General features: G+C 36.4%; 1 protein-coding gene across 1 annotated transcript; it reads right to left on the bottom strand.

Annotated features, from left to right (window-relative positions):
- Nucleotides 1–850: 850 nt before the first annotated feature.
- Nucleotides 851–2,183, bottom strand: LOC100662352 (olfactory receptor 5AN6-like). The gene is given in 1 exon segment (XM_023541932.2): nt 851–2,183. A coding segment is annotated over 1 exon segment (948 nt). The 5' UTR covers nt 1,847–2,183; the 3' UTR covers nt 851–898.
- Between the last annotated feature and the right edge of the window lie 8,950 nt (nt 2,184–11,133).

Below are 11,133 nucleotides of genomic sequence, written 5' to 3'. Positions count from 1 at the left end.
TTCTGGCTGTACTTCTTCTGTGACAAATTTGTTGGTTTTTCTGGCAGCTCATGATATATTCAATATTCTTCACCATCGCTATAATTCAAAGTCATCAATTCTTCTTCAGTCTTCCTTATTCATTTATCCAGCTTCCAAATATGTATGAGGCAATTGAATATATCATGGCTTGGGTCAGGTGCGTCTTAGTCCTCAAGGTGACATCTTTGATTTTTAACACTTTGAAGAGGTCTTTTGCAGCAGATTTGCCCAATTCAATACATTATTTGATTTCTTGACTGCAGCTTCCATGAGCATTGATTATTGATCCTAGTAAGATGAATGTCAGAATAGTACCATAGATATTTCTTTTTCACTAACTTACCAATTATTGATCTCTAGTTCTAAAAATAAAACCTAGGAAACAAATTCAAGTGCAAACTCCCTGTGGCAGATTTCTTTGGCAGAGAATTTAGGTCAAGTCTAAAATTATGTTCTCTCCACAATCCCACCTCAACCAACTTGAATCTTGCCTAGGCACCAAGAGAGTTTGAGGTCCTGGACAAAGTGGTCATTATGCTGTTTGTGAGGTTGTGTAGGACAAAGGTGATTGGTTTGTGTTTAGTCCCATTCTTTTGGGACTGCAGTCTGAGGTTCTGAAAGAGAATGTAAGGGTCAAACACTGAATAGCTCAAGGTTACCATTTTATAAAAATTGACATAGCAACTCCTTTGGAAGGTCATTGCTGCTCTAAGAGAGAAGAGTCAACTGTCAAGACCAAGATACCACATGGCACTGAGCCAGTCCTAGATTTAGATTCTCTTCTAGAGAATCAATGAGGTTAAATAATATTAAATGCATTTTCCTTGCATGGGAACTTCAGGTCACCAGGATCACTGGCCTGCCAGACTTTTAATTATCAGTGACAGTGGGAAAACACTCTCTTTTTTTCACACCTCTTAAGGGCATCTTTGATTTCCTTGTTCCTCAGACAATAAATCAAAGGATTCAACATTGGGATCACCACTGTGTAGAAGACTGATGCCATCTTGTCGTAGCCCAGTGAATTGTCATAGCTGGGATGCATATAGACAAAGAGTCCTGATCCAAAAAAGAAGGTCACTGCTGTCAGATGAGAAGTACAGGTATTGAATGCCTTGTACTTGCCTTCAACTGAGCTGATCTTCAGAATGGTGGCAATGATATAACTATAAGATATCATGATGTCTAAGAGTGATGCCACACCAAAAATCACTGCTATCACAAACTTCATGACTTGTAGGAAAAAGGCGTCAGAGCAGGATAGAATCAAAAGCTGAGGCAGGTCACAGAAGAAATGGTTGATAACATTTGGTCCACAAAAATCAAGCTGAAGTGAAGCACACGGTTGAATCAATGAACCAAAAATACCAGTTGCATAGACCCCAACCACCATTTGCAGACAGAGCATAGGGGACACGATGGCTGTGTAAAGTAGAGGCCTGCAAATGGCAGCATATCAATCATAAGCCATGGCTGCCAGAAGACAGCACTCAGTCAGACCCAAGCTAGAGAAGAAGAAGTACTGTATGGTGCACCCCATGAAGGAGATGGATTTCTGCTCCTGGAAGAAGTCTGAGAGCATCTTGGGGGCTGTGGAAGAAACATAGCATATATCTAAGAAGGCTAGTTTATTGAGGAAAAAATACATGGGTGTGTGCAGATGGGAGTCCATCTTGATCAGGGTCATAAGACCCAGGTTCCAGGCCATTGTCAAGATGTACATCCCAAGGAATACTGTAAAGAGGATGAACTTGAATTTAGGAAAATCTGAGAATCCTGAGAGAATGAACTTGATGACTGCTGTATTGTTCCTTCCTCCAGCCATTGCCTTGAAGTTTCTTTAATCTGCAGAGAGATCCTCATATTAATGACTGACTATTTTAATATTGGGAATCAACTCAATGGCAACGGGTTTGGTTTTTATTTTCATATTATGAAACTTTGTTGACCCACAGTCAAGGTAAATTTTGTAACAACATAAAAAATTATAAAAAATATTTAAGCTAACTGGAGAAATCACATCTCCAAATTACTCTTAATAGTTTGGGGTGTATTTTTAATTTTTTTTTTTTTTGTAAACACACACACACATTGCTAAATCACTGTCTGAAAGCTTGTACCGATTTACACTAGTATCAAGATTTCATGGCAGTACCCGTACCATCCTGTTATCAACACTGTCCAGAATTATTTATTTTTAATCTTTGACAATCTTACAGATAAAAAAGGTTATTCCATTATTTTTAATTTGCACTTATTTTAGTGATTTGCTCGTGTATATCTTTGCTCCTTTGTCTAGAAAATTGTTCATTACTGATTCATGAAAAAAAAAAGAGGGGTTCTTTATATATCAAGGATGGGAATTCTTTGTTCGTCATACATTTTGCCAACCAATTTCCAAGTTTACCATTAATTATTAATAATGTTATATATTTCTGTACACACTTTTTTGATGTTGTTGTTAGGTGCTGTTGAGTGGGTTCCAACTCTTAGTGACCCTATGTACAACAGGAATAAACACTGCTCAGTCTTGAGCCATCCTCATAATCATTCTTATGTTTGAGCTCATTGTTTCAGCCATGGTGTCAGTCCAACTCATTGAAGGTCTTCTCCTTCTTCACTGACCCTCTACTTTACCAAGTATGACATCTTTAGGTTTTTTTATGTAGTCAATTTCCATGATTTTTATGATGCTGGAAAAGATTTTTTCATACAATGTTTTCTTACTTTTAAAGTCTTTTTATGCTTTTATAGTTACATTTAAAATGTCCCAGAAATTTCAGGACATAATATGAACTATAAATCTGAGATATTTTTTGGTTTTGTTTTCCCAAACTGGTATCCACTTGTCTCAACATAACTAATTGAATGATTTCTTCATTGATTAAACTCACCGTTATGATGCAAATGTAATTGCTTATTGATTCCCTGTTCTGTTCTATTTTTTAAGTTCATCAGTCCATATGCCATATGTCTAGTCCTGTACCACATTTTTATAATTATTTATCATCATATTTTATTAATAAATTATAGAAAATTTTGGTAATTAGTAAGAATAATCTCCCCTAATTTTTCCACTCTGAGATCTTTTTGATGGTTTTCATATTTATGCCTCCAGAACATTTTTATAATGAACTCATCAAGGTCATTCAAATAGAATTTTATTGCATTTTATTTTTACATTTATTTGGGAAGAAATAACAGATAAAAAATTTCTCTTTGGTGAAGTTGTTAAGTTATAGAAGAGGTGATACTAAAATTTTTATAAACATTATAATACTTAAAAAAACTTTTATCATATTAAGAAACTAACAAAACTTGATTGAAACAGCTGGGTCTGATAGCATGGATTCTAGGTTCCCAGCTCTCTCCTTACATTGCTGTGACTTCTCTGTACTTTCAGTTCCCTCATCTGTAAAATGAGTTCATTACAACTGTTCTCCTTATATCACAGGAATTTTTATTTTATGTTTAAGGGAGCAATAATAATGGTAGACTAGCACATTGAAGTAAGAATGATTCAATATTTTAAGATACTATCAATGTGATTTCAACACCCAAGGAAGAGGATTATCTAATTATGGAGAAAGGGAAATTGTATGACTCAATACCATCTGTCAATGTCCCTGACATGACCACAGCAAGATCCAGACAATGTTCCCACACTAAGACCTGAATCATATGTTCCATGTGCTTAGAACACTTTCAGTAGAGAAAGACATAAATGCTTGAATTTATCATAGATTTTTATTTCAAGAAATTGGACAAAGGGCTCTTTTGGAAACATTAGTAGCTGCAGTATTCTGTGGCATGGTTTGTCATATGCCTTCTCTGATACATGTGCCTTAAAATCATCAAACCTTAAGATTATTTTGAGATCTGATCTGAAGAAATGCTTTTAAACTGTTGAATAGGTGTATATTTCACTGTGTATATTCTCAACAGCAATAAAATTATATAGAAAAAGAAATACTTTCCGTGAAATTGATTTGGTTTGGACCCTTTAGCATCATTGATGTTTGGGTGGTTTATTATTATTAATAACATTTAAAAGAAAGAAAAAAGTTTAATTCACAAAATATGCTTTTTCTAATTCACTGATAAACAAGAGAAATGAAATGAAAATATTTAGATGATAATGACTGATGATGATGATTTAATGATAATAAACTCGTGGGGTCACCATGAGTCAGAATCAACTCGATGGTAACGGGTTTGGTTTTGGGATGACAGAGACAGGTGATATAAGTGGAAAAGTCCACAGAGAGCATACTTCCTGCTGTGCCTGAAGTTATTCTTATTTCAAGTTTCTTTTTGTTGTTTGTTTTCACTTTCCATTGTCCATCCAAGACCAAAGACATAACAACCAAATTACTGGCTCTGATTAAAAATAAGAAACTCAGTATTGTGGAATAAACACTACTTTCTGACTTTTCTTCAAGCATGTGAAATGGGTCAACTGGTCAAGCAACTCTAGTGTGGTCTGATCACCAAGAGCAGTTTAACGCTCATTTGGGAAGCAAATAATCGTTCTCATTTTCTTGCTTTCTATCTTTCTCTCTTAATATAATAGAATGTTACATTTCCTGAATCATGCTTTATATCCTATTGGCTAGATGTTTTCTACTTATTTCTGTCTCATAATAAAGCTGAAATTAATTCACTGTTCAGGTGCCACAGAAAACTACATACGACAGTGCTCTGTGCTGTTCAGCACATGTGTGATGTTTCTTGAATATCAGACATATACAAGGCAGCAATGAAGTAAAACCATCACTTGGGAAGCAGTAAAAGAAAGATGAAAAATAAATAAATAAATAAATCATTGTTCCTTGTACATCGTCAGAGAGGATGGCAAAGAAAATATGGGATTTGATATGAAGGGGGAATTATGCAATATATAAAGGGAAGCATATTTTCTTGCCTACTCTGGAAATATGAGTTGGAATCGACTCGACGGCACTGGGTTTGGTATTTGGTTTTTTACTCTGGAAAGTTTTTGCTATGAGTCAGGAGCTCCCTTGTGGATGCTCTCACTCACTTCACCTGTCTCCTATTCTAGTACAGTAAAAATCTCACTGCTCTCTTATTTTTATGAGTTTCCCCATTTGATTTTAAGCTGTGCTTTCAGGTAAAAATAAATATTTTTGAATATTTATTTAACACCTAATGTATCAGTTATCTATCACTGCATAACAAACCATCTCTAACTTAGTGACTTAAAACACCAACTGTTTATCATTTCTCACAGTTATGTTGGTTAACCGGACAGTTGCTATGCTGGTATCACCTAGAATCACTCATAAGACTGCAGCTTGCTGGTAGATCATTTGAGGCTGGATGGTCCAACAGGACTTCAAAACTGATATGCATTGGTCCCTACCTGCTATGGCTGGCATTTTCTATGTACCTGGCCTTTCATTCAAGATTCCTCTAAGAATGGTGATCTCAGAGTTCCAAGAGAGCAAGCCCCAATGGCAAATGCCTATCAGGTCTCTACTGCATCACATTTGTTGATGTTTTATTGACCAAAGCAAGTCACATGGCCAAGCTAAGGATCGATGTGGGTATGAAAAATCTTATGTGTTTATGCACAGACATTTCATTTCAACTCCCACTTCTACTATCATTGTGTGAGGTAGGAAATCTTGTTCCCTCTGGGAATCCACCCAGAATTAAATGCTGCTAATCAGAAATTCTGTAGTACCTTTGATGAAAACACTTTAATATTGTGAAGGAACGTTTCTAAAAACTTGAGACAATCGGTCAATTCAGGAAAAACAAATCAAACATATTAAATATTTGGTATCACTGTAGACTAATTTTTTAATTGACTAGGCCATTTTGCTTTTCAACCAGATATTGCAGTGTGTTTTAGAAAACCGTGGTTAAAGGTATTACATGTTATTATGTTAGCATTGTTTAAAATTGAGACCATGGATTCTTGTTATTACAGTTAATCATAATTAAAATTATTAAAAAAAATATTTCTCTATTAAAGATTTTCACTTAGAGTAGAAATAACTGTTATTGAAACAGTCACTTTATCTGATTCTTCTTCATGCTCTAAACAATTAGAAGTTAGAGGTGATATATATAAATGTTTGGTTGAATAAGAAAGTTGATCTCGCTAAGCAGATATCTTAAGAAATGGTGATTGACCACGAAGTGACCAGTTCCCTAAGAGTGCTAAGTGCATGGAGAGAAGTGGCTAACGTTGTCAAATCAGAAACTTGAAAGAATTTTTCCAACTACAACAGCAAGCATGACTTCTGAAGGAGTAAGAACTAAAAGGACAGTAAAAGACTTAGAATGCCACTTCTTACCTCAGTCATTTCCGAACATGACTGAAACGCTTAGGTGTCACACAAGGTTTGCTCTTGAATGCTAACCAAAAGGTTGGCTGTTTGTACATCTCCACTGAAGAAATCCCTGGTGATCTGCTTCCATAAAGATTACAGCCGAGAAAACCCAATGGAGCAGTTCTACTTGGTAACACATCGCGTCGCCATGAGTCGGAATCCACCTGGTGGCAACCAACAACAACAACAATTGAAAAGTAGGAATGCAGAGCTATTCTCAATATTCCTCGTACTAAATGAGATTATCTTTTGATTCAGGATAATTAAAATGTAAGATTCTTTGCTTGCTAGAATTATATTAATTTGGTGTGTTAACTTTTACTAATTTAAATAGTTTCTGTTTATTGACCACTTACTTTTTGTGCCAGGCACAGTTCTCAACAATTCACATACATCTTCTCACCTATTCTCTATGCGCATTATTTTCCTCAATTTACAGACGGGGAAACGGAGGCACCAGCATGCTAAATAACTGATCGAAGGTCAAGCAGTTAATGAATGACAGTGCAGAGATTTGGGACCAAGACCAGTAAATCCCAAAAGCCTTGCTATTGAACACTGTGCTAAGCAAAAAGAAACTCTAAACTATTGCTTTAACTACACTAAGTAAATAAATTATTACATAATAAATGCAGCTGTTGGGAAATATAATCTTTTAGAACATGACGAGGGCATGGGGAGAAAAGGTAAAAGGAATCACAGCAAACTTCCCTTCATACCATGGCAAATTCCTAAATTCAAGGTATTATTTACTTAGCTGCATGTTTTTGTTTCTGTTATACCTCTCCATCGAGGGAAAACATTTAACTTTCCAGTAGAAAGGACCTGAGATCTGAGCATACCTGAGGCACAGAGAGAGAAGACAGCCTGTAAATACAAAGATGCTTACTGCATTGCAGTCTGGGAAATCCAGCACCATCCACTTCTGCCTCTAAGTCCTGACTCCTGAGGTGCCCCAGATCCCTGGAAAATTCGCTGAGTACTTACTTAAAATTGTCTCCTAAAGGTGCATTCCTATGGGAATCTGCCTCCTCCAGACTCTGCTTTGAACATGTAATCTGGCCATCCATGATAAGGGAGGCGGTTCCACCTGGAGTTCACTTAAATCCCTCCTTAGGATCAAGGTGGAGACAGGACAGCTGATTAACCTGTCCAGGTAATTGTTGTCTGGGGTGATAAAAAAAAAATATAGCACTAGAAAATGTGGGAGTTTTCCCTTGTTAATTCTATTTTTCACTTTACAGTTCCTTCAAGTTCAGAATACTTTTTTTAGACCAAGGAATCATTAGAATATTGATTCTAAAATTAAATATCATCTTAATTTAAAAAACTTTTCAGTATGGTTTGAGTTTTTTTAGTTTTTCCTGTTGCACATGGAATATTACAATATACTTGTTTCGCTCAACATGTTATCATTTATATTATTGAAATGATTCATAAACATCATAAATTTTATATTAATGGTTATATAATGTTCCACTTTGAACAACTCCTATCTCTTGGATTTAAGAGGAATCTAAGTGATTACACTGAAAAATAAACTTGAAGTCAATGTTTTCATACTTCAGGAAATTTTCATAAAATAAATTTCTAGAGAGGAGTTTGCTGTATTGTTGCAAGTTCATTTTCCTAGTTTCCCATTTTCATTTAATTTTATTTGAAATTTCTTAACATTAAGAAAATTTATTTTTTTTTTACGGGTAATCGGTCTACTTTAATTTCTTCCACTTATTTTAAACAGTGTTCTTCCCTATTTGGAGACCAGATAAATATTTTACCAACTTTTTTTTGGCTTAGCATTATTTAGGAAATCCTGGTGGCATAGTGGTTAAGAGCTGTGGCTGCTAACCAAAAGTTGGCTCTTCAAAACCACCAGGCACTCCTTGAAAACTCTATGGGCAGTCCTATTCTGTCCTTTGGAGTCACTACGAGTCAGAATTGATTGGACGGCAACAGGGTGCATATTTTAACTCCGTAAACAATCCAAAATTTAATTTATGGTGTGGGGAGTTAAAATTTTAAAAGATCAACAGTTTGAATTTACCAGGTGCTCCTTGGACATTCTATGGGGAAGCTCTACTCTGTCGTATAGGGTTGCTACGAGTTGGAGTCCACTCCATGGCAATGAGTTTTTTGGGTTGTGCCATTTATTCTATAAAATAATTTGTTTTTTTAATGATTTGTGATAACTCATTTATCATAAATTAAGTCCTTATATATATAGAAGGATTACTAGAAGCCCCGGTGGCACAGTGGTTAAGCATTAGTCTGCTAACCGAAAGGTAAGTTGTCCCAATCCACCAGCCCCTTTGTGGGACAAAGATATGGCAGTCTGCTTCCATAAAGATTATAGCCTTGGAAACCCCATGGGGAAGTTGTTAGGTGCCGTCAAGCCGATTCCAACTCATAGCAACTCCATGTGCAACAAAATGAAATACTGCCCATTGTTGCAACCATTGTGCCAATCCATCTCGTTTAGGGTCTTCCTCTTTTTTGATGACCCTCTACTTTATCAAGCATGATGTCCTTCTCAAAGGACTGGTCCCTCCTGATATCATGTCCAAAGTATGTGAGATGAGGTCTCACCATCCTCACTTCTAAGGAGCATTCTGACTACTTCTTTTGAGACACATTTGTTTGTTCTTCTAGAAGTCCATAGTATGTTCAGTATTCGTTACCAACACCATAATTCAAAGGTGTCAATTCTTCTTTTTTATTTGTTGTCCTTCTTTCACATGCATATGAGGCAACTGAAAATACCATGGCTTGGGTCAGGTGCACCTTAGTCCTCCAAGTGACATCTTTGCCTTTTAATACTTTAAAAAGGTCTTTTGCAGTAGATTTGCCCAATGCAATATGTCTTTGGTTTCTTTGGTTGTGCATCCAAGGAAAATGAAATCTTTGACAACTTCAATGTTTTCTGTTTGTCATGGGGTTGCTTATTGGTCCAGTTGTGAGGATTTTGGTTTTCTCTATGTTGAATTGCAGCCTATACTGAAGGCTGTGGTCTTTGATCTTCATCAGTAAGTGCTTCAAGTCCTCGTCACTTTCAACAAGCAAGGTTGTGTCATTTGCATTTTGAAGGTTATTAATGAGTCTTCCTCCAGTCCCGCTGCTGATTTCTTCTTCATATAGTCCAGCTTCTCGGATTATTGGCTCAGCATACAGATTGAATAAGGATAAAGTGTACAATACTGACACACACCTTTCCCGACTTTAAACCAGGCAATATCCCCTTGTTCTGTTCCAAAAACTGCCTCTTGGTGTACGTACAGATTTCTTGTGAGCACAAGTAAGCGTTCTGGAATACACATTCTTTGCAATGTTATCCATAATTTGTTATGATCCACACAGTTGAATGCCTTTGCATAGTCAATAAAACACAGGTAACATCTTTCTGGCATTCTCTGCTTTCAGCCAGGATCCATCTGACAGCAATAATATCCCTCATTCCATGTCCTCTTCTGAATCTGGCTTGAGTTTCTGGCATTCCCCTGTCGATATACTCCGGAAACCGTTTTTGAATGATGCTCAGCAAAATTTACTTGTGTGTGATATTAATGACATTTTTCAATAATTTCCACATCCTGTTGGATCACTTTTCTTTGGAATGGGCACAAATATGGATCTCTTCCAGTTAGTCCTATAGTTTCGCTATGAGTCAGAATCAACTTGACAGCAACGGGTTTGGTTTTTTGGTATATGTAAGGAATATAAGACAATTTGGTTACAATGATGTATCTATACCTTAGATGTTAGAGGCAAGATTTAAAATCTTCATGTGCTGTGAATATACTTTTATTTTTGCATCGTATTGCTTTGCATTGAAATTATATATTTTTACATCATGTCCCATACTAGACGGTGAGATTCTTAAGAAAGGTGTGTGCCATCACTCTTTCTCTCTCAGCACTTGGCACACTAGCAGGCGTCCATCAAATATTGTTAGGGTAAGTGAAAGAGTGAATGAATACCCAGCCAGTTCAATGATTGAATACTTTTATAATAAGTTCATTTCTGTAGTGCTGGGTAAAATAGCCTTGTTTTTTGCCAATGCCTTCAGTGAAGATTGGACTTCTTCCTTCAGTATCATCAGCTCCTGATCATATTCTACCTCTTGAAATAGTTGAACACCGATTAATTCTTTTTGGTATAATGATTCTGTGTATTCCTTCCAACTTCTTTTGACGCTTCCGGCGTCATTTAAAATTTTCTGCATAGAATCCTTCATTGTTGCAACTTGAGGCTTGAATTTTTTCTTCAGTTCTTTCAGCTTGAGAAACGCCAAATGTGTTCCTCCCTTTTGGTTTTTATCTCTGGCTCTTTGCACATGTCATTATAATACTTTACTTTGTCTTCTCGAGCCACCCTTTGATATCTTCTATTCATTTCTTTTACTACTGGCCATTCTCCAAGAGAGGTGCCTCCAGCTAAAAATTCTCTTAAATGTTTCCTCAGGGTCCAGTGTGGAGAGAGCAGACATGCTTAAGAGAAGGCGCCATTTTCAGCTAATTATTCTCTAGAGTGATGGATGGAGAAAACAAATGGAGAAATGATTCCAACTGATTCCATCTCTCCACTCTATCGTGTGTGCCCTTCATGATCTAATTGAATCAAGTAACAACATTCCTCTGTAAAACTTAGAATTACATTATCTGGGAGGGACTCTCCAAGTGGGGTGACCATAGTATGTATCATTTGTCACTGCACAACCCAGGACATGAACCAATTGCTGTCGACTCTACTATGA

This window comes from Loxodonta africana, chromosome 7 (assembly GCF_030014295.1).
Source record: "Loxodonta africana isolate mLoxAfr1 chromosome 7, mLoxAfr1.hap2, whole genome shotgun sequence".
Classification (NCBI taxonomy): domain Eukaryota; kingdom Metazoa; phylum Chordata; class Mammalia; order Proboscidea; family Elephantidae; genus Loxodonta; species Loxodonta africana.
Note: the sequence above shows the minus strand (reverse complement) of the source record. Positions and strands in the feature narration are given on the sequence as shown.